Source organism: Simochromis diagramma, unplaced genomic scaffold, assembly GCF_900408965.1.
Source record: "Simochromis diagramma unplaced genomic scaffold, fSimDia1.1 OVJJ01000131.1, whole genome shotgun sequence".
In the NCBI taxonomy this organism is placed as follows: Eukaryota; Metazoa; Chordata; class Actinopteri; order Cichliformes; family Cichlidae; genus Simochromis; species Simochromis diagramma.
Genome location: NW_024387200.1, coordinates 4,531,243 through 4,556,527, shown reverse-complemented (window position 1 = coordinate 4,556,527; position 25,285 = coordinate 4,531,243). Strand labels below are relative to the sequence as shown.

General features: G+C 38.2%; 1 protein-coding gene across 1 annotated transcript in view; it reads left to right on the top strand.

Moving 5' to 3' along the window:
* The window catches only part of si:dkey-215k6.1 (transmembrane protein 132C), a 274,521-nt gene that overhangs the window by 127,019 nt on the left and 122,217 nt on the right, over positions 1–25,285 (top strand). Inside the window, exon 4 of the mRNA XM_040051030.1 lies at positions 4,861–5,001. Within this exon, the coding sequence (XP_039906964.1) occupies positions 4,861–5,001 (141 nt within the window). The remainder of the gene's footprint in view (positions 1–4,860; positions 5,002–25,285) is intronic.

Below are 25,285 nucleotides of genomic sequence, written 5' to 3'. Positions count from 1 at the left end.
TTCCTGCACCTATTGTTTGTTTTCCTGGGTCAGCATTCCTTTGAGGAAGGCATCTACACTTTCTCTTTAGACAACGTAGTCTTTGTTAGCGTTAGTGCATTTCTGCATTTCCATAGGTGAAGCCTACAGTTTCTTTGGTAAACTAAACAGTAAGTGTGGGTGAAATATGCATAAGGTTATGATTAAAATATAAGGTGGTTTAAAAAAAGGTTGTACTCAACAAAGTCAATCAAGTGTAATTATTTTGACTCGATTTGATGCTTCGACCAGCTATATTCTCTTTCATATTCAATCCGGATTTTTTTTTTTAAATCAAGTAGCAAATATGTAATAAAACCTGAGTTTGCTTAATATATTACAGGGAAGGCAGTCTGCATAAGTAAAGTAAACATACACCAAAAAAGGAAAAGGAGACATAATCACATTGACAGAAAGAAAAATTGCATTTGTGATGTTAAAAAAGCAGAGGGGAAATTTATTTATAGTGTAGGTTCTTGGCATTCTTGGCACTGCCTTTTCTCTTTACTTACTCTTTATTTCTCAACTTAGAAAACTAATGTTGAGATGCCAATAAACAAGGCACTGCTCCAGATAAAAAGGAGAAAAAAATCTATTGTAATGCTCTTTGAGCTACCTGTGACCAAGGGGAGCACACTCTAATTCTTAATGAGTAAAACCTTTTTTTAATACAGTTAAAGGTAAGGTCAAGTTATGTGTGTAATTATGAGTTGGTGGGCTTTGTTCATTTCTAATGCAAAATGTGATACTGAATAATAATCTTGTTTCACGACAGAGCTGCATGAGGTACACAAAAAATATAAAAAGTCCTGATTAATAAAGAAGTAGGTGAATTAGACAAAGGGAAACAAACCGAAAGAGACAGCGCATTGAAGTTTTGCTTGTCTTCCTGCATTACACTGAAAAGTAGACCTACAGAGGAAGAGCGTCACATAGAGACTTGTCAGTCTTGGCTGAAGCAGCTTAGGGACGCAGCCTTGTCCATCATCCTTCTTGCTGACAGACATGGACAAAGGCACATACGACCAAAGACCTGACAGATGCAGAACATAGTGTCTTTCTGTCTCCTTACATATATGACAGTCTATGTTTTTTATGCATGTTCAGAATTTCCCGTCAGGTGAGCAAAATCGTATATTTTTTCATGCATTTAATTTCAAGGGTAAACCGTCAATACACAGTACTCTACTTTCTTGATTGAAACCACATGCTGCTTTAAATTCACCATTTTCACTTTTATTGAATCAATGCTGATTTTTGGCACGAGGACTTTAGAAACTTGACGATTAGCATTTTGATGACTATACAGAGATCGCAGACTGTATGGTGTGTAATAGTGTGTGGTTCAGTTAATGAACAAGTTATGAAAAGGGTATGTGAAAAACAATCCACTGGACTAATATTTCCACATAAAACCTACTTCTCAGTGGTGGTTTTTGCCTCTCTCCCCTCTCCAATAATTTGAATGACCCTGTGAACACAGTGTTTCATGCCAAAGGTCATTTCATTAAAATGCAGGAATATGTATTGAGTTCTTCTGCGTGACAGCTACCAAGAACATCTTTGTCATACAAAATATACTTTGAAACTTAAAATGATAATACAAACAAAAGAGTAGCACATAACCAACTGCATCAGTCATCAGTAGGTGTGTTATTAAAGTAGATAACTAAAATTTATTGAGAAACTATAGGATTAAAAAATTGCAGCAGTTGTTAAAGTATTATTGTTTGTGTCAGAAATATAGATTTCTGACATAAGATCCATTTGTAACACTGGAAAATATGGAAATGTAATAATAGACAGTTACACAGAGCATACGCAGAGTAACACTATTACTGCAACTAGGTGCCTTGTGATAAATACAAATTAAATAATCGCTCTCTTTCAACCACTTTAATATCCATCCACCCATGTTCTGCCCTTTGTCTGGGTCCAGATTGGAAGGGACTTCCCTATCTCCAGCCAACTCCTTCAGCTCCTCCAGGGGATCACTGATGCGCTGCTAAGCCAGCCGAGTGATGTAATCTGCCCTGGGATGTCCTCTCGGTAGGACATGCTCAAAACTCCTCACCTAGGAGACATCCATGTCAAATGCCTAAACCACCTCAACTGGCTTCTCACAGAGGAGCAGACATCAGGATGTCCGCCTTTATCAGTGACCCTATTTTATCTGGTACTACCCAGGGCTGAGGACCATTGGTGAGAGTTGGAATGCAGATTGAGCAGTACATTGAAGCCCTCTAGCATAGCTAATCCATGACCTCTCACATCACTGCAAGGTCAGGGCGCTTACTGTATCAAGAAAATGGCACATGTCGAGACAACAGAGACATGAGAGTCATAAAAAAGGAAACACCACAATGGTGACATGGTTCTCACTCTGATCTGTACTTGAAACCAAAGTAATTTAAACACTCGAGCAAAAGGCTTTTTTTCTCCCTTTTGACATAACTGTTATACTGTTTGGTTGTTTATGTGTATGAATTGTAGGTACTGCAAGATTTTATACTATGAAGATGCAAATTATGTTTGTGTAGAGCGCTTAAGAAGGTGCTTTATTTGATATTATATCATGAGATCTGTTACATTACAATATGTTGAATTACAAGAAGACTGAGGTTTGTGCTCTCACATGAGACTGTTATTCTATTTTATTGCATTGCATTCACTTCACTATTTTAGCATTTTGTTTTATTTTATTGCCTGTGGAGTGCTGGGGAAATTTTGTTTTTAAATTCATTTTTTCACCTAAATGTTTTATTTATGATTTGTCTTTGCAAAACCTTGTCCTTTAAAAATCACTCCAATGATTTTTGTTTTTCTCAGCGAATGTTCAAATGTACATTTCTACTCCCTCATATTCCATTCCTGTCATTCTGTCATTCACAGAATATCCTAACTCTTTCGCCAAACTTGCTTTGCTTTACATGCGTTTGCTGCCACTGTATGTGTAGTAACTTTACTTTGAAGTGACTTGAACTGTGTGGTAGTTGAAGATGGGAGATGGCGAGAGAAAGAAGTGAGTGAGAAAGGGAGATAGAAGAGATTGAAGAAAGGAAAGGAGTGGAGACAGAACCAGAAAATGCAGAATGATGGCACAGTTTTTCCTCCCACATTCAGCTGCTGAATTATAAAATAGAAGTTTTCATTTTATACTGCACTACAGCAAACTCATAAATAAATATTCACTGTATTTTATTTGCATAGACAATGAACAAAGTACACTTCCTTTATTGCAAAATGCAACTTTTGCTCTTCCTTTCTCCTTCATGTTTCCTGATTGCAGCAAAATATAAAATGATGAGCGGGGAATGTTTTCACTTTTCAAAATACACCAAGAAAAAAAATACTTTAGAGTGAAAAAGAAAAAGTAGGTTTTCAGGTTGTTACAAGAGGTTCACAATTTTGTGCCAAACACAAAAAAACCCAGCTTGATTAGATTATTACTGACATACGCAGGTGTTTTTATACATACACACTCACAAGAATATCATGTACAGAGAGCTTATCAAGGGAAGGGTATGGCATGTTTGCAGACAGTTTTGGCAAGACATAAAGCAAGAGAAACACAAGAAAGTAATAATGAGAAAGAAATAAAAAGTGGAATTTTTTTGCCTCCTACTTCTGTGTTGAGGAAAACTTTTTTTTTACTTCAGGAGTGTGTCTTTGTCAGTGTTGTTTGTGTATGTGTGTTAATAAGAAGAGGCGTAAACACGATAGTGTGCATGTGTATGCATGCTTATAAAGTGTATTAATGAACTGAGGGAGGGTCTCGTCAAGGTGATAAATAGAACAGAGCACACCGGGACAGATTAGAGAGAGAGAGAGTGAACAAAAAAAGAAAATAAAGAGATTAACTATAGGATGCCTTGAGAATGAAGGATTGAGGAGGGGCAGAGGGAGGGATGAAGCAATGTATACTGGGAAGGAAGGGAAAGAAATCACTGAGGAATGGATGAAAGGGTGAACAGAAGCTTTATAGGAGGAGGTGAAGAAAAAGAAATGAGACTGAGAGATGAAAGAGTGGACCTGGCTGGAAAAAAAATAAAGGAACTGGGGAATGATGGTGATGAAGGAATAGAGATTAGAACATCTAGAAGGGAACAATGGAGTAACAGGACGAGGATGGGGATGGCAGGTGGGGAGGACATTATCTAGATTAAAGAGAAACCTGGATTTAAAAAAATATGCCAGTGCTATACTGAAAGAAGGTTAACATAAGGAAAACAAGACTGGAAGAAAAGAAAAGAGTTGGGAAGAGTGGAGAAAGGTGACAAAAATTGAGCGTCAGAAAGAGAAAGAAAAGTGGTGAAGCATACTGATGAGGGGAAACGGGAGTGAAGAAGGAAAATGGAAGCAAAATTCCTAATCATGTCCGTGAAAAATTACTAATTCATTGTATCCTTTCTCATAAGCAGAACTGCATTCTCTGAATTAGCCATAATCTCCACCTCAAAACACATCTGATTCAGCCTGCTTGCAGCAATTATTCAGTAAAACTCTTAACTTTCTTAAGAGCCTTTGCTGTCACTCCTTTGTCTTCTCCCACCAAAACATACCGTGGGAGTCGGCACCATGCTGCGTGAATCAATTTTAAAAGGCGTTCTATACAAAGAGAGTATGGCACGCATCAGAGATTAAAGAAAATCAGTGAGAAAATCGGGGCAGGGAAATTCCAAGCGATGCAAATTGAATTTTTAAGCAAATTGTACCTTAACTGTCACTGTAACAACTCAGCTTTCTTTTCTCTTCGGTTTATAATGTGCTTGTGTGAACTTTAGATTAACCTTGCTTTCTCTTTTTTTCTTACTTTCTCTCATTCTACATTCTTCTCTGCAGGGTGTGGTTCCAGTCAGGTATCAACTTCCTGGCTGTGAAACCCAGCAACCTTGTCGCATGGGAGATCAAACAGGAAATGGCACCGGGAAGCAGTTCGTTGGCAGTTATGTGCCAGAGAAAGGCCTCCTCGACAGCAGAGAGGTAGGACTCAAACTCTCATATCTATTCTTTTTTAACTGCTACCTCTGCCATGCAGCAGCTCTTTAACGTATCCCTTTTATAATGAGTAGTTGTGGGTGAGTAGCTGTTGGAAATGGTCTTTGATCTTTGTGCTTCAGGGCCATAAGAATGGTAGTGCCACACATTTCTTAAAGCAGTCTTAGTTGTCTTTACAGCGACAGTAAAAGTGTCAGTTAATTTAAGAAAAGAAATTATTACAAGATCATTTTTATGGCAATAATAATAACCATAAATTGTGTACTCATACATTAGCTTTGAGTTTAAAAGGTATAGGTTTCAATGGCTCTTTTAGATTCTTACTGTTTTTTTTTTTATTGAACACAACAATCTGTAAGCCATCTTTGAATCAGAAATTTAAGAAATCAGAAATTAAACATAGTGTAATTGTGTTGCCAGTAAAGACGTTTTGTCTTATTGCCTATGGACTTATTGGTGATATGTGTGTATCACAGAATAAATACATACATGCATGTAGTACACAAAGGCTGGCAAGTGTCGACATCAGTCACTCACAACTCATGCTAAATTTGCCAAGAATGTGTGAGTGTTTAGTTGGTGTCATCAGGGTAAAACCAGCAACGACATAGTAAGTACAGCCTCTTTTTTTGTTTGTTTTTTGTCACTAATGTAGCAGTCAATTAATACTTAACCTCAGTGCATGCTTACACTGACTTTGTTGTTGTATGGCGTTGATGGAGAAAGCAAATATAATCACTGTGGGTGAGATCTAAAACCCCAATATCCCAAAAACGTCTCACTTAAAAAGACAGCAGAAGTTAATTGGATGGAACAGAAAATGTATTTGTGTTTAATTCGCATATTGTTACAGCTCAAAGCAAGCTCCAGGAATCAGTAATACAATTTTATTCCAAATCAACAAATCCCCAGTTTAAACTAAATGGATATTATAAGAGTGGTCGTTTTACAAAGAAGAGTAGCTGGCTCATTACAGTTCATACTCAGTCACTTTCACACTATCAACAGCGAAGCAAGTCATTCAGTGTGCTGTTGAATTGTTGAGTAATGTATTCTTGTACATATTTTCAAAGGGATTGATCGCATTTTGGAAACACTATAGTTATATGAGTGTCAAATATAAAATACACTGCACTAAAGAGGCTTTTATAGTTATAATCTATACTGATGCAACCATATACTAGTTTGATTAATCAACTTTAAATACTTCTTTCCTCTTATTCTCTTGTTGCTTTAAAGCAGTGCTTATGAATGACTTTCCATCTTCAAATCATTATTACATGGCCCCAGCTCAATTTGCACCACTTAGCTAGCTGTTAGCCACACCTTAACTCAACTGACAGACAGCTTCAGCACCGAGGAATGAGCCAAAGTGAGCATTAAAAGATGTATAAGTGATGACGCATCAGCTTTGAGCTTTCAAATTAAGAGTGTCAGAGTTAAAAGTGTGTGTTTTGTTTTTTTAAATTTTAAATCAGATATTTGCCTTTGAAGTGTATAGTACAGAAAGTATCTACCATGGGCAATCATACTTGCAACTGACAGGCACTTTAAGACATTTACTAGGAGACACACTTCACTGCTGTGAAGTTATTTACCAGGGGTTTACATTTACCAATACCATTTCCTCAAAAAATGGGTCTATGATTTCTAATCCGCACCAGTTTCTTCAGTGGTTGCTGCTGAGATGTTGCACCTGACTAACATTCCTCGTGTCTTCAATCCCAGTGTTAGAATTTTAAATATGGAAAGTATTCTTTGGAGTTGTTGCATGGTATCATATCAAAACTGAGGGGTAGAGGACCCCTAGGATTTACACATAAAACAAACGAGAGCTCTTATGCATCATGTTGTGAAGTTTTTTGCTTAATTTAGCAGCTTTTATTTATTTATTTTTTGTTTGAGCCCAGCATGGATTGTTACCACTGGCTGGCAGCTAGCTATGCTATTATCACTAGCATCTTCTGAAAAAACCTCCTGGCAATCTGGGATGAGAATACTGTGTTTCATAATGGGCTTAAACTCATTTGTATTTATATCATGTCGAGTAAAGTTGGATGGAGTTCTGGTGTGTATTCCAGAAATCTAATAAAAAGCAAGATGAAGCTGCTTACTGTGAATAATAAAATCATCACTGACTGGTTTTCACACAGTGGTTAAGCTAGTTGTTAGCTGTTCTTTTATTGTAATGTTATATGTTATAGAGACTCTCTGACAGAGCGGAGCTGATATTAAAGCACACGTGTCATTTGATATTTTTTAGCTTATGAGATCTGAAATCTCTGTTATTGCATAGTGCCTGTTCTATGTGTAGCCAGGGCTCAACTGAGTTTTAACCATCCTGAAATGTATTGTAGCCTGTTGGCTAAGAAGTAGTGGTGAGAGTTAAGCACATCTAGTCCTCCTCTATCCTCGGTGCTCTGTAGCATTTTTAAGCTTATACACAGGGTTTTCTTTCCAAGGGAATTCAGAGATTGAAGAATCCAGAGATCTAAACCAGTCAGGTAATGGTTTACTCTGGATCACTGAGAACAAATAACTGATTCTTGGGAAAACCATCATTTTTATTGAAGTGACCCTTCCCGTGAGATATATGTGTACAGACTTCCATCTAGCCAGATCATCTTCCACTTTCTTTAAAACTGGGATGTGGTTCAGGTTAGTTAAATCTGCAAGCCTAGGAGAAACATTAATGCCTAAAAATTTAATATATCGAGACTGCAATGATGTCAACGAAGAATTATGGAAGAAACAATTAATCAGAGGACTTGATGATTTTAACCAGTTTATCCAATAATCTGAAACTCAAGGAAGACAAATTCAATGTAATTACCTCAAAGAGTGGTTTGTGAATGTTGGAAAAAAAGCAATACATCATCTGCATAAAGGCTGATTTTATGTTCTACGTTCTTGCATTGTATGACCTTAATCACTATAGCCTGTCTAATTGCTGCTGCTAGTAGTTCAATAAAGATTGCAAACAGTGAGGGGGAGAGTAGGCATCCTTTCCTGGTGCCCCTCTGGAGAAGATGTTTGGTCATTTGTTCTGACACATCCTGTTGGGGAACTGCACAATATTTTTAACCACTTTGTGAAAGTCGGCTTCCTCGCTTCCATATACTGTGTTCCCAATGAAGCTGTTAACAGCATATACAGTTGTAATAATGTACCTGATTTGTTACTGTGTTTCAAGCAAGGTCTTTGTACTAAGAATTGAGGGTTCCTTTAATCAATTATTTCATTTGATTCTAGTTTTGCTTTGCGTATTTTGTTCATCACTTCCTGTTCCTGGGAAGACATGTAGGCTTCTTCTAAGGATTTAATGGTTTCTTCTAATTCCTCAATATATTTGTTTTCTCTTTTCTCCTTATGTGATGAGAATAAAATGATTTTACCTCTCAGCACAGCTTTCCCTCCCTTCCAGAGAACAGATGCTGATGTTTCAGGCAAACTCATTTTCTATTTGTGTTCACGTTAATGGTCCTTGGATCTGGAATTACAGAGTTTGGTGATCAACAAATAATTTTGCCCTAGATAGAGGAGAATTCAATGATTGATTTTTGCTTTGGGAAAAGCTGAAACTTCACAGTTGCGACTGTGATTGGAGAGCCAGTGTTTGTGTAAGCATAATAGCTAACAGTTTGTAGTTGGGTTTAGGGGAATTAAATAGAAATATATAATGTTTTTCGACTAATATTTTGATCCTGTGGTGAAATTCAACTTAAACTTGAACTGGACACAGATTCATATTCCTGTGGTTCACTTGGCAAAATGGCTGGTATAATACTAAAGGTGCTTTTTTGGGATATGTCAGCTATTGTAGCCTCAAGGCAGAGAAGTCATTTTCCAGGCCCATTGTCATCCATCAGGAAAATGTTGTTTGAGGTGTTTAGATGGGGTTGATTTCAAATGACTACTAATTTCCTCGAGCTTTGGGACACATCCATGTCTGGTAGAGGCAGTTTTTTAAAATAATTATTTTATTTTATTTTGCCCTGAAGGAAAAAACTCATTAAATTAATGTGAAAAAGTGGTGCTTTAGAATTTAAATTATAATATGACTTTCAGAGACACATACAAAAAAATAAAAAATAAATCAGAGATGCACGCACAAGCTCATTCATATTCTTGCACACACACATTTCTACCATTTTCAAAGTGATCCTGTAATCAAATTTGTGCCTCAAAGACAAACATATACAAGTGTTTTGATGAACACAGATAAATGTATAAGCAGCTACCCCCTAACTGCAACAGCAATGGGATTTTTTGTTTGTTTTTTTAACTACAGAAAAGACATACACATATCCCATACCAGCATGCCCAGCGTTGCCAGCATACAACAGGCAGATCACATACTTTTATCAGTGACGGTGTAGGCGGGATGGCTAATTAAAGGAGCTGATCTCTATAAAGCTCTAATGAGATATTACTGGTTGGGACATGGAATTTTTGAGTATGCTTTTTATGAATGAGACGGTGGGAGTGATTACTACCTCTGACAATTAATCTTGTGAAGTGATTCGTGTTATGCCATTGTTATCCTAATTATATAATATGATCTGACATGATACGGTATTCATTGTATAATAGGAAATGCTTGGTGAGTGGATGCAGTAATTAGAACCATGGAGTAGGCTATGCTGTGTGTGTAGGTGTATTTTTGTGTGCGACTGCATGTGTTTATGCTTGTGTGTATCTTTGAGGTAGGAGTATTTATGCTTTTTAAAATATAGCACACATGTTTGTAGGTTATAAAAAAAGAAACCAGTTGTTGAGGATGTGATTCTGTTCCATCATCACAACTCCCAATTTTTTTCATACATTCTTTTGGAACTTGGAGGTTTGGATCAAAGTTCTCATTATTTTCTTTATTGATTTTTATTATAAAGTAATTATTCATTATTTGTGCATTTCTCACTATTTGACAATTCTGTTATCATTTACTTTTAATTATACACCACTGCCATACTGTGTTATTGACAGTCTGCTTAGTTCTGCCTCCCTGCCCATGTGCCTCCTCATACCAGTGCTCCGAATGAAACATAATGAGATTTTTGGAGCCTGTTGCCATTGAAGCGCCTCAAGCAAGATTTGTTTCTTGTTGGAAATTCATTTTGATTATCATTTCAAGTTATATTTCATTTATTCATGCTATGTAATATAATTTTATTACAATATATTTTTCTGCTGTGTGTAATATTTCTAGTAAATGTTTTGTTTGTGTCATTTTCTGTTTATATATGGTGTTGCTGTAGCTATTTTTTTTCTTTTCTGTCTCATTTATATGATCTCATTTGAACTCCGTAGAAGTGGACCAGCCTCAGGATGACCTTAGCTTTGTGTTGGAGGTTATATGAGGAAAATGTTCCATAGTTTATGACGATTCTGCCAGAATGGGAACAGTGCTGTATCTTGTGATCGTGGTTATGTGTATAGATTAACACTGCTAATGGGCTTCATTCAATACCCAAACTGGGGTAATGCACTTTCAACACACCATACAGGGACATGCTATTTATGTTGTTTTTTTTTTTGCTTTTTTCTTTTTTTATTCTGTGCTAGTTGTTTGCTGAGGCAGTCATAGGGAAAAACATTCCACTCTATGATTTTGAAGTATTTGAAGCAAGTTACTTTAACGAGTGACCACCGGGCTGTTCGTTGCAACTTGTGACATTGAAAGATAGTGAAACTGTTTTTTCTCGTTCTTTTTTTCATTTATTTTGGAATGGAATAAAGAAGCAATTTTCGTAGGAAATATGTGAAATTATATAATTTAAAAGTAGACACTCATTGTCTTTCAGTAGCTAAATGAATACTTTGCACTGAAAGCATCCATCTTTGTTGGGCATTACCACAGCTAAAAATTCAACCAGTCTAATTCAGATATGAACATTTAACTTAATATATTCGTCTTAAGCATCAACATTTAACAGTGGACACTGCTTCAATTAGTGTTAAGCTATTATGACTTTTATCTCTTGTTAAATAGAAAAGCAATACTTTTTTCAGTTTCTATAATTATGCATACAGATAAATTCATTAAGCTCTGCATAACTGAATTATTATCACCCTGTCTATATGCCAGAGCCACGGTTACAGTCAAGGTTACAGCTCCTAATGCTCCTATTACCACTGGGATCGCTTTGGCGTTTATTTTCCACATCTGTCCAGTTATTCCTTCAGGCCCTGGTAATTCTCAATTTTCTTGTTCTTTTTCTTTCTGCTGATCAACCCAGCAAACCATGTAATAGACAAGCTGGTCGACTGTGAAAAAGTTGCAGGAAATTGCAGTAAGCTGCAGTACCACCAGAGGGAGATGTTTTATTTCGACCCAGTATGAAAATAATTATGGGAAAACATTTAAACAGGCATTATTAACACATTTACATGTACATACATGTGCAAAGAAGGGCCCTGGGATGTACTTCATACCTTCCTTGGCCACTAGTGACATTTTGGCTTTACATGTATAATTATCTTCCCCTGCTGGTACTAGAATATCTGCATGGGGTACTGCAACTTCTGCATGCATGTACCACTATATCTGGTTGGATTACCAGCATTTCCTTGTATGTGTGCAAATGGAAGTCCCACAGGCCCTTAGCCATGTTGTTCTCAACCAACTTTGGAGGTGTCTCCAATTGGGAATTGGGGACTCCTAGTCCATATGTGGCACAGATGTTTCTGTACACTATCCCAGTCACTTGGTTGTGCCTCTCAGCACCGTTGGTACTTACCACACAGGAGCTTGGTTGTCCATTAGTTTCTCCTCCTGTTCCTATTTATCATCTGTCTTCAGACACTCTTGGAGCTGCTAATCTTGGGATGCCATCTTCCTGATGTATTTTTTGGATGCTCCATGCTTTTCCTGAACTGTGGCTCTGACACTCACTAATCACCTGCCCTCTTTCTGCTGCTTGGAAAACCTCAGGGTGTTAGATCTCAGTTGGAGACCTCCTCACCGTGAGGAGTTTTTGTGTATCACCATCAGTGGCATATATTTCTACCTGTGGCCAGCTTATTATTCTAGCTGGGTATCTGACGACCGGCAGGGGGTATATGGATCTTATTCCTTGCATTCAGCTGTCTTCTTACCACCTGTCTTATACTCTGGAGGTATTTGGTTGTGGCTGACCTTTGCACATCTTTATCAGAGCTCCATTTGGCATTGTGTATATCGGTTTTTCTGCCTTCTGGTAGCTCCACCCCATCAGCCCAGATCACCTTCACTGTCTTTCTGAACATCTGACCACACTTGTCCAGTTCAAATGACATCCTGATAAGTGGATCACTGAATAGATGTCTCACTCACCCCCGGCATACAGCTGTATGCATGTACAGGAGGTGGCTGATGAGCTTGCAGAATAGCAGTGGGGACAGCGCATCAGCTTGGTACATTCTGCACTTAGCTACATGTGTGATTGCCTCTGAGTAGGCCTCCAGTGCTCTCGTCCGCATCCATTGAGTTCTTGTGTGATTAATGCACTATTATCCGTGTACAGTGCCAAAAACACCAGTATCCATGTGTCAATCCAGATCTTATTTCATACATAACTCTATACCCCAACAGAACTCTAGCTGAATTTTCCAAATTCCTGAAAATTCTGAAAGAGTGGGTCGCTGATCTGATAGTCACTCTAAATGCCTAAATATAACTAAAACAATTGGAAAAGTCTATATTTTCATCTTTAAGTTAAAGATCACAAAATTTCAAACCATGACCGTTTAAGATTTGTACATTTACAAATCTTACAGGTACATTCTACCTCCTCCATCGCTTCTCTGTCCTCCCTCATCTTATGTCAGTAGATTAGACATACAACTTCACCGTCTCTGGAGAGCTGACAACGAGGAAGTCATAACAACAGCAGCTGGTTATAATCTAACATTATGCCAGAAAACATTGGGTGCTAGTGTCCAAAAAAAGAATAAATAAAATAAAATTAAAAAAAATCACACTTTCCCTCTTGAATCTTGAAATACTTTGATTACACTCTCACATCATAGAGAGAGTTTATTTGCTAATTGCCTGAGTCTGACAACTTTAGATGCACTTCAAAGAAACGTTGAGAAACACAATCTAACAGTAGCAGGATATCATGAACACCTCACCTCGGTATCACTCACAGTCACAAGTGAACATTTCAGTTAAGACATATGGATTCGTCACACCCTGTCGTGGTCTTGGATCTTGGACCAGGGGGTTTGACTTTTGGACTTTTAGGCTCTTGTTCATCGGTGTGGTTTTCAGTTTGTTTATTATTTGGGGATTTATTTCTGTTTAATCACTGGTGTTCCTAACTCTGTGTTCCTGTTAGCAAATGTTGATGAGGTAACTCAATCGTAATTGCCTTCACTGAATAAAATCCCTCATCCCATTTGTTCTTTATTTAATATGGTTCCAGAAAAAAATGTTTTGCCCAGTGTCTCTTTTATTCATTAGTGTGCTTATAATCCACCGATACATAACAATTTCAGGCATTTTTAAAGTAATGTTAGCCCACAACAAAAAACAAAAACAGGTATTATCGAGCCTGACATAGCTGATATATGTTGGTAGGGTGTGTGGTACTTATGCACTGTGTTTCATAGGATAGCCTCTCGTATCAGATTTGATGTATTTGATGTGATTTGTGGGTTTTTTTGGTTGTTTGTTTATTTACATTTAATCGGCAGTCAAATCAGACCAAACGTATTTGGAGTTGTAGTTTAGCTAACTGGAAAAACACAGCTGATCATTTCTTTGTACTGGTTTAAATCCAAGCAAGAAGAAGGAAATATGTAGGGCATAAGGTTAAGTAATGTACAGTTTTAGACAAACTAACTTAACAGAGAGCCTTTGTTGGAGTGCTGACAGTCTGCCTGGGATACCCATACAAACACACAAACACATAACATGGGGCCAAGATGTTGGCTGTCTTAGTTGGCACCCTCGGGGACTGAAGACACAGCAAGAAGAAGAAAGGATAAAAAGAGAGAGGGATGCCTGCCAACAAGTGAATGAAGAGAGTAAGTGAGTTGAAGGGAGAGAGAGTTCACAGAAATGAACTGGAAAAAGAAGTCCTAATAGTGTGGCACTGTTGTGTCCCACACTGCTTTTGTCAGGTTCCCTGGGTTTTGGACCCATGGTTTGGGTTTTTTTTGTAAAGGTTTTTGAGAAAGGTTTTCTATTTAGCTCTTTAGTCTTCTGATAGTGATCACCTGTCCCTTTGTATTTTGAGCTTTATTATTTTGGCCTTTGCCTTGCTTTTGTTTATTAGTTTGTTAATTACCTTTTGTGTTCCCTGTCTTTTTTCTAGTAGTGTCCCTGTATTTGACTGGTCTCCCTGTTTAGTTTTGTTTATTTTTTCTGTCATTGAATTCAACGTCAGAAACACTTCTCAAAAAAGTTAGGACATGGCAGAGTTCTCAGAAGGAAAAATGGGCAAAGGCTCACCAGTCTGCAAACAGCTTTTTTTTTTTTTTGCCTGTCCCGTTTGGCTCTTTTGCCATCAGAATTATTGTCTAAAGGCGAAGAAAGATGCCCAACGGATTTACTTTACCAAATGGACCATCCCAGCCTTGCCGTAATGGTCTATTTGATTCATCTTTTATTGTTTATTTTATTTTATTTTCACTTGCTAAATACGGGACAGACTTGACTGGGGAAAAGAAAGGGGAGAAAGAAAGTGGGAAAGAAAAACAGCGGAGAAGAGGGACGGGGATTAAGGGCAAAAAACAAAAACCAACAAAAGTAGCAGACAAAAAATACATATATCAATCACCTGGATCACCTGTTGAGAAAGAAAAAAGAGAAAACGAGCAGAAGAAAAAGAGAGTAATATAATAAACAACATCACAATGATCTATGGGAATATAACAGTAAATACTAAATATTAAACATTATTGTGCAGCACGTAAGATCGACAGCGCACAGTGTGCTTTGAGGCAGGAGCCAAAAAGGGTGTAGTTTGTGTGTGTGAGTACCCATGTGTACACCTGTGAGCATGAGCACGCTTGTATTTAAAAGGTTACTTCATGTAATGATCTGCTAGAGGGTGTGGGGGAGCCACAGCCCCGTCCTCCAGGGCATGAAGCAGGTATGGAGGAGATCAAAACTCCAGACATCCAGAGGCCCCCAGAACACAAGAGACCAAGGAAGACCAACAGAGGGGCAGCCGCGCCACTGTCCCAGAAAGAGCTGAGGTGAGTCCCAGATGAGGGGTCACTCAGCAGCCGCGGAGTAGACTGCAAATAGCTAAACAAAATGTGTCCTCAAATTGTGGAACAATGTGAGAATAATGTTCCTCAATGTACAACTGTGTGATGTTCAATATCTCATCAACTACAGTACATAATAAAGATTGTAAGAATCTGAAGAAATCTGTACAAGAGACAAGGTTGAAACTCAAAACTGGACGCTCATGATTTGCATTAAAAATAGGAACACAGAAATCACTGTCTGTGAACACAGTTCACCTTACCATCCACAAATGCAGGTTAAAGCTCTATTATGCAAGGAAAAAAGTCATATGTAAACATGATCCAAAGATTCTGCCATGATCTCTTGGCCAAAAATCATTTACAATACAGTGAGGCAGAGTGGCAAACTGTTCTTTTGTCACACAAATCAACATTTTACACTCTAAATAAAGAGGAGAAGGACTGTTGTCATTAGCGCTCAGTTAAAATGTCAAACATTTAGCTTCTAGTGTATTAATGGTGACTTTTGGGAGTTTTTCCCTAAAAATAATCGAAAAACACAGGAAATAACCACCACGGTGAGAAAAGTAGCTCCTTGCACTCTTTTTTATTTTCATCAACCAAAAGTTTTCCATGCACACAGAAAACATATGCTTTAACTTGTACTGAAGCATCACCGACCCATATTCCACTTTCGTGTTTACTTTGCTGTTTTTAAGTTGTCTGCCAACACCTCACAGCCACATACTATTCTGTTTTTCTATTTAAATTCTGCTCATGCCCGTTTCGCTTATAAAAGTTTGACAGTGCTATATTATCTTTGCACTTTTGTTGCACGTTGTTCGGTTGCAAGCAAACACTCAATGCTTCCTTTAAGCCTTTTTAAAATGTGGTTAAGAGATTTAAAGATGTCTGACTTTTAAAGCTGATAAACATTCAGAGGACTTTGACAAGAGAGGCAACGGAAGGAAGACCTGAGAGGGAGATTATGTGTATGCATGGACAGACAAAATGACAGAGAAAGGGAAAGACGAGGATAAGGGAGGAGGCAGCAGAAAATATGTCATGAAGTGAAAGGCCAGGGAGTTCATAAATAATACAAAGAGAGACTACTAATGCTAGTTAAACCTTTTGCATCCCGCTTAAATCCGATTGACATAATATTAATAATGCTGATTTGAATGTTCATGTGCCCTCCACACCTGGTAAAAGTAGTATAGAGTTACTGACACTACACAACAATAACACTAATTGCCCTCAAAGGAAATAATGAAGGGGGGGGAAAGTAGTCATGGAAAACAAGAAACGAGACAAGGTTTAAAAAGGCAGAAGGATCGTTTTTAACCAGTCAAAGAGAAAGTCTCTTGATGCATGCTCAGGTAAAGAGAAAAGAGAAAGTTCACATCTAAAGATCTTCAGCATCTGGCTTAAACCATTTAACACCTGCACTACAGAGTTTCCTTTGCTCCAGTTTTAAAAGCTTTGTTCCCAATGAGTCCCCAGGTAAACCTGTAAGTGAATAAACAATTTTTAAATAAACCTGTCTTCCTTCAAGGTTGGACCATTTGGGAACAGAGGTGATCAGAATGTATTTAAGTCCTTGTAATGGGCTCCATCGGCTTGTCTCTGACTTGAGGCCTCACAGTTATCCAACGGAGAAAGTTAACCAGTACAATAGGCAATTTTTCCAAATTATTTAAAAACACATATAAAGACAAAAGTTACAAGGATCGTTTTGTTTAAAGATAGTTGGGATATAGTAGGATATGTTCATTGCATGTGGTATGATGAGTTCTGCAATGCTTTGCCACTCTGTCATAGCCCTGAACAATGACCTAGGCTGGCTAATTAGGACTCCTAGATATGGTTGGGGTTTATTTGTACAGCTTTGCCTAGCATCATTCTGTCACTCACTAAAATGACCCTGGCCACCTGGGCACACTCAGTCACTGAGCAAGATTCATAGGAATGCACATATGCAATTGAAAATGTATTTAGATATTCTTGTTCATTCGATTATACGACTCATCCTGATCATAGCTCACATTTCATGGATGCACTCAAATCTAAACACACCAACTTCCATGCAAACACACACACACGCTGGACTTTTTTGAATGTTTTTGTAGGCCATGCTTTAAATAACCTTCCAATCCCATTGGCTTATTCCCCTTGCTCATACTCCCTCTTCTCTCCCTCCCTTCTCTCTCCCCCATTCTTCGTCTTCTCACCCTCTATGCCCCTGTTAAACCCCGTGGGAGCCTGCGTAGCCGGATGTGTGGCTAATTAAGGCGACCTACGCGGACCCTTGCGTGTTTGAGTCGCTCTCCTTAGAGATGTACAGTGTCATAGAGCGAGCGGCTGTGCCGATGCTTACACTAACTCCTTGTCTCTTGTGTGTATGTGTTTATGTGTATTGAGGAAGAGGTGTCAAATGTTGGAGATATCCCAGTCCATTTTTCGTTCGTCTTTTTCTCCCTTTTTCCTCAGTTTGTTCTATTATTCACATTCCTTCTTTCATTGTGTCCCTCATGCCCTCCCGCTCTTTTGCACTGTATAACTTGTTCGCTTTCCTTTCCAGTCTCACCCACCTCTCATTTCTTTCCCCTTTTGTCCTTCCTTTTCCTCCTTTTTCCAGTCAATTTCACTTTTTCATTCTGCCCTCCTACTTTTGCCTTTCTCCCCTCCATAGGTGATAGAAACCCTAGGGCTCCATTGCTGCTGTTTAATTAATTCTTTTTATCATGTAAATCAAAAACCAGGCTTGTGTCCTTGACTTGAGAGCTCTTGAGCATGCACAAGAGAAAGAATGACACAAACAAACTGAGGGGACCGAAAGCCTCCATCTCCCAGGAGGAGTCTAAAAGGATCTGCTGAAAGAAGAAGAGGAAAGGAAGAAGATTAAAAGTCGCTTTACTTTTTTTGAATGTGGGACAGAAGATTGTCTTTCAGTGAGCAAGGAGTAGATAGAAAAGGAAAAGATGGAAAAAAGCTTTGGATAAACTAGCGTAGCCTTGGTTTTAGCTGATTGGTGATTATTGTTTAAATGACAAGCTTAGAGAAGTAGAGTTAAAGGTAACATGAGACTGTTATCCTCTACCATCGTTTTTATTATGGGTTTGTTTTAAAAACAAGACTTTTGGTCATAGTGGATTGCTGTCTTTTGGTTACAAAGGGATAAACTGTGCACCATTATTATAAAGTAATCAGCAGACAAGGAGGGGCGGAGCATTTGGACAGCATTTGCATGAAAAATTGTTGGTTGGTTGTTGGTGTTTGTTTAAAGGACCAGATTTATGGGGCCAATTAGTGAAAATCTGCACATCACAAAAACGCACTGCTGAAAGTTTAGAGATAATAGTCTTTCATACTGACCAACAAAAATTAGCAAGTTCATAACAAGGAAACCTGATGTGGGAGAGACTAGCAACAAAAACAGTACAGCATGATTTAGTTTTAGGCTTTCCATAAAAACAATTGTCAGAATGAATAATAAACAGAATGATCAAGTTTTACACATCCCAGAAACACCACCGCCTGACCTGATTGTACAGGGTGGGCCATTTATATGGATACACCGTAATAACATGGGAATGGTTGGTGATATTAAAGTCCTGTTTGTGGCACATTAGTATATGTGAGGGGGGCAAACTCCTCAAGATGGGTGGTGACCATGGTGGCCATTTAGAAGTCGGCCATCTTGGATACAACTTTTGTTTTTTCAATAGGAAGAGGGCCATGTGACACATCAAACTTATTGGTAATGTCACAAGAAAAACAATGGTGTGCTTGGTTTCAACGTAACTTTATTCTTTCATGTGCCACAAACGGGACTTTAGTATCACCAACCATTCCCATTTTATTACGGTGTATCCATATAAATGGCCCACCCTGTACATTAATGAATAAACACTCCTTTTCACTACATAAAGTACAGCAAAAATAAATTCAGCACAAACTAGTTCGACCTGTATTACTGAAACACAAAGTTAACAGAGAAATTACACATGTTTCTGTGGATCTACTTAGAAAGTATCGTAACCCTCAGGCTTCTTTAATTTATAAGTTATGCCCATTCTTTTTGCAGCATCCTTTTTCCTATCCTCATACACAGGAGCACCAAGCATGTTGTTTCTTCAGACTGGTGTATGTCATGGTGGGGGGTGTCTGTGCAACAGCAGATATTTAGGTTGGTCAGAGGGAAACGGTCTTCCTACACTCCTGCTTCTCCCACACCACCATGTCAGCATCCAGCTATGACATTATGAAAATGAATAACAACAATAACAACATCACCTTTCCCACATGTTCAGTATACCCAAAGGCAGACGTCTGGAGAAACTGACTTGTGGGCTTATTTTTCACATTTTTTACTTAGACCTTACATATTTATTTATCATAATATATTACTAATAGAAAAACACAGCAGTATCATCATTATCATTCCAAATGATCCGTTGGGCTCTCTAGTTAGCTATTCTGTGTTACAAGTGTTACAAAAAGAAAGAGGATGCTTGAGATCTGCTGTTCAAACCACAACATTTCTTAAAGAAAAACCCCGCTGTGACAGGAGAGGATACAGTACAAGGAGGAAAGGATCATCATCGTTGCTTTGATTGAATGTTTTTCACTTTACTAGCCAGCTTACAGAAAAGGAAAGATGAAGAGGGCAATGGGAAGGACATGGACGGTGAACCCAAATGTGAGAAAGATTTTACGCCCTTTTCTTTCATTGCTCTGGAGAATGCCTATATTTTTAGCAGTTAACATAAAGAGGAGAGGATTGTTACAGAGGGAATAAAGGGTAGAGAAAAAGGAGATGAGTGGCTGCATGTTTTGCCTGGTTGTCTTTTCATGCTTAAACACAGAGGGAAGAAATGGGCAAGAAAGACAGGGGTGAGGGTAAGATGGAGATTGAAGAAAAGAAGGGAGTCAGTGAGACAACATTCTTTGCTTTGAGGCTTCAGTGAATACTTTTCTTCTTAACATTTAGTCACCAGCAGGGAAATGATAGAGAAAGAAAATGAGACACAGAGAGGGAATGACAAAGGTTAAGAGTCGATGTATTATGGTTTTCTTTGAGAGCTGCAGGGAGTTGAAATAAGATAGGATCAGAGTCAAGGTTGCATCTTAAAATCTGTTTATATAATGCTTACAGGAGAAGGCATGTCGATCAAATGTCACAGCATTGTGGCATCTAATCCCTGACATTTCTGTTGATAAAATCACATGTTTCTGGTAGCACGCTTACATTATAAAAGATATATAATATAGCAGACATTAGAAAAGATGGTTGTAGCCAGCGTGATGTCATGCATCAGTTTTGGATCCCGCATTCTGAACATTTAATATTAACAGTTTTGCTGTTTTGGTGGAACCAGAATTTACCTTAAATGGATGAAAGAGTTAGGTGCTAATTTATCAGCTAATGCTAATGCAAGCTGCATTCATAAACTGTAGGATTCCAATCCCCTGATATCTGAAGGCCAGCCTTAAGTAGTACCTAGACGAACAGTTTTTGCCACTTGTGCAGATTTGGCAGTTTCTTTTATTCCAGACAAACTTCTGTTACTCGGGGCTATGTTTAAAAAGTACTATACTTCTTAAACATTGCTACAAAATATAATTTTTAAGCCCATGGATGCTGAGCATCTACATTTCAGTCACATCATGTTTGTTTGATTTACAGTAAAATCCACTGTAATGGTGAAGTTACACAAAACGTGAATATAGCCAGCACTACATATATATGTATATGCCTAAACAGTTGTTTATGTAATAGAGATTGTCCATATCACCACTGGGGAAAATAGAAGTGGCATTTGGCAATACAGTGTTGTGCTGCAGTCATGGTTACTGGGAAGTGTGCATTGCTAAACAGCCAGAGTAAATTTATTCAAAGTTTTGATTTCCCTGAGTGCAGGTTTTAAAAGTTGGATAAATGATATTAGTCTGAAAAAAGAAATAATGTTAAGAACTCGTTCAATCAACCATTTATTCATTCAGTGCTCTAGTCACTTGTCTTGATCTTTTGACAACCATCATAGCCTCACCAGCTCTTTTGAACTGTTTTGTACTGTTTTGATATAATCTAAGTGCTTTTGAATGGATGTAGTGAGCACAGAGCAGTGGTGTGCTTTGAGTGAAGCAAATCCTTGTCAGTGTATTCACACACAGTAGAAAAAGAAGATTTTACCTAAGCCCTCTTTAACGTTTCTTCCTGGTGTGAAGTGCTGTTGTGCAGTTCACAGCTTATGTGCAGTCTGTTTCTCTACCCCTAACCCTGACCCAACCACTATATACTAAGTACATATTGAGAGCATGGGATTTGGACTTTCATATGGAATTCTAAGTCTAAATATATAGATTAAAACTCAAATGTATGGAATGAAAGTTTGAATAAATATCGCATTATATGTGGAATTTATGTGGAATTAAATTTGATTTCCTTTCCTTTTTATAAACCTAACAAAGTAGTTTTTTGTGAACGTGTAAAGTGAACATGAATGTAAAAAGTGAATTAGAATGAGCTGAATCACTAAGTCAAATAAAATACAAAATATAAAGGTCGAAAGAGGATGCTGAAACAATTATAATTTATTAAAATTGCTTTTAATAAATTATATGAAAAGAAGGGCTAGATGGGTTAGAAACTATTTAAAGCCAGATCGTCCCCAGTGTCAAGATGTCCCTGAGAATATCCAGCACATAACAGTAGGGTGCAAGATGCTAGCAGGCAGGGCATACATGGAATGCCATAACCTAGTGGTCGCCATAGTATACAAGAACATCAGTGTCGAGTATGACCTGGAAGTCCCATGGTCAACATAGGAGACGCCCCCTAGGGTGGTCGAGAATGACCGAGCTAAGATCCTGTGGGACTTTCAGATACAGACGGACAAACTGGTGGTGGCTAACCAACGCAAGAAGATGTGGAGGGTGAAGGTAACGTTGGTCCCAGTAGTAATTGGAGCACTAAGGAAGGTGACTCCCAAGCTAGGCGAGTGGCTCCAGCAGATCCCAGGAACAACATCTGAGATCTCTGTCCAGAAGAGCGCAGTCCTAGGAGCAGCTAAGATACTGCGCAGGACTCTCAAGCTCCCAGGCCTCTGGTAGAGGACCCAAGTTTGAAGGACAGACCACCTGCAGGGACGAGATTTGATTTTTTTTGTGTGTGTTATGTTATGTTTGTTATGATGATGTCCTAAATTGCTTTCCATAACAACAACAACAACAACAACGGTTTTCTTCAGAAAACATGTAAAAATTACCTTTGTGTAATTACGTTTTAACGTGTAATAATGTTTCACCAACATCCGCTTTAACGAAGTCAATACAAACATAATTAGTTATAACATATTTATGTTTATCTATTTATTTTTTTTTAGATATAGCATATTTCTTATTGACAATTCCCTAACTTTGGAATCAAACCAGTGACCTTTCTGCCTACAGCTATACCTTTCACTCTCTTGAGTGTTCGTATCTACAAACGTGGTTCATCATTCTGCCCACAGTGGGAAGCATCAGGGGTCTAACAAAGAAAAAAAAGCAAAAAGGCAAAGAAAAAGAAAGCTTCTCCATGTAAGTTTGTTTGTGTTTCCTGGTGTGACAGTGAAAAACTTCCTTCCCTTCAAGCTGTCAGTAATTGGTTCCTCCTGTCAATAAAAGGTTTACATGTGTTTTAGAGCTGACAACAGCACCTGCCCTCACATCTGATGCATCTACTGCATATCCCTGTTCTGTCTTACTGTCTTGTATTTTCCCATCATTCTCTCAGTCTCTGTCTCCCTCAGCTTCTGCACCCTTTCTCCTTCCTCCTGCTGTGATCCTTTCCATCAGCTGTTTCTCTCTTTCTGTTTATATGTTGCCCATTCTACCTGTCTTTTCTCTCATTATCTATTTCCATCTCCATTTCACTTTCTTAACAAGCTGCTTCCTGCCTGTCTGGCACAGCTGTTGATTACCTAATTACCTTAACTTTCACACACCCACACAAACACACACACATACACACACAATCTCCTTTTCACAAACACACAAAGAGAAATACTGCTAGGCCTAAAGCTATTGCAAAAATTGTATATGTTCTTTTAGCTCATTTCAACTATGTAACGCCACATATTATCAAGTTTATAACAACAGATCTGTACTTTAAGACACCATTAACATATTTAAATACATATTGGCTTAAATAATAATTGGGGTATATTAAAATTCACCTTTTTTATATCACCAAATAATAATGTGGAAATATTATTTCATGCAGAATAATGTTATATTTCGTGATTATTAATTACTTTAATAATTGCTTTTTTGTGCAAATGCTCACAGCGACAATTCCAGTACATTTATGAGTAATGTAGGTTAAAAACTATTTCATTTACACGAACAACTGCTAAAATCTTAAACACTCTTTAGAAAAAACTGAACACTTAAAACCTTGAATGTGTGCAGGTGAGACATTAAAGCTCTAAATGCTATTGCAAAAATTATTTCTACAATTTTCCCCCTGAACACCTGAGATAACATCAAATACTTATAACTAAAACTTATAACATGACAATATACAAATATTCTACCATGTAGGAATAAAGAAATAAATTAGCACTGAAGCTGTTGAGAACCTGAGCTTTTTACTTCTAATATACAATGTTCAATGTATACTAAACATTTTTAAAAACTGCATGTTCCATTACACCCCTGGTGTTAGGGTTAGGGCGTATTCAAAAAACCCTTATCATCTGACAGGTATATTTTCAAGTTAACAAATGTTGGTTTTACAACTACACAGTCACTTTATTTTAATCCTGATCGCAGTTTTGGCTTCCCACAGTTAAACGGACATGATCCAGCAATAATGAAATGGGTGCTTTGCAACAGCATACACACAAAAATGCACACATACGCGCACGCACTCACATCTTCCCCTCTCATTTTCTTGTGTCCTTTCCAATCTCCTTTCACCTTTCCCTATTAAATCAAATTCAGCATTTTTTTGGAGGGGGGGGGCAACAGAAGAAGTAGATGTGGTTACTGCCAAAGGAAAATAACATAACAGATGAAATGGGTCACATAACAAATGAAATGACAACCCAGTCCCATTTTATCCTTCCACTCCCTCCCTTTCTACCGCTATTGACTTCTGAACCTCTTTCTCTCACTCCTTGCCAGCTCATTTTATCATAGGTGGAATCCTCTTTTTCTTTTTCTTAATCTGTCTCTCTCTCTCTCCTCTCTCTGTGATTAACGATTCTGATTATGTGTGCCAGGATACCCATTAGCTTGGACACATGCAAAGGCCTCTGCCCTCTTTTCCATTACACACAAATACACTTGCAGTGAAATGTGCACGCACACACACAGACAGACGGAGAGAGAGAGTTAGGTTTTCTCTCTAATCCACAAACACTCACACAAATACTCACAGACCTGCATTTACAGATGCTTCCACACATATTGTCTCTTACACGCGGAGGCACTAATGCTCTTGAGACTAATTATCAGTCAGGTGTGTCATTGTATAGTTACTTGGGCCAGTAAGGTGCTAACAAGCACTTCTTTTTCCCTTTCTTTTGCTTTTGCAGCCTGGTGTTTCATGCTCTACAATTTTCCCCCTGTCTCATGTAGAATATTTAGCTGATTTAGAGTTTAGAAATGTGTTATCATAGAATGTAGAACTGTTGTAGAGACACTGACACTGCCCTCAATATAATAAAGGCTGATTGTGTCGTGAACTTAGGAGTAGATTGTAAGAGACCCCTCCCCCACTTGAGCTGTGAAAGTAAAACAGAGAAGAGTTAATGCTGAGTGGAAATTCCCCAGAGGATGTATGGGTGGGGGTCTCAACATTGTAACTGGATACCTGTGGTCTGGAAGGGAGAGGGGTTTTATGACCTCTAGGGAGTTACCTATACCCATAGTGTTTTAACTGTCACGCACACACATTCACACGCACATTCACTTATGTGCACTCACACATACACACAGGTATGCGCACACAGTCACACACGAGCACTCACATAGACACATGGGAATGCGCACATGTAGGCATTCATGTGCTCGTGCGCATAGACACAGACAC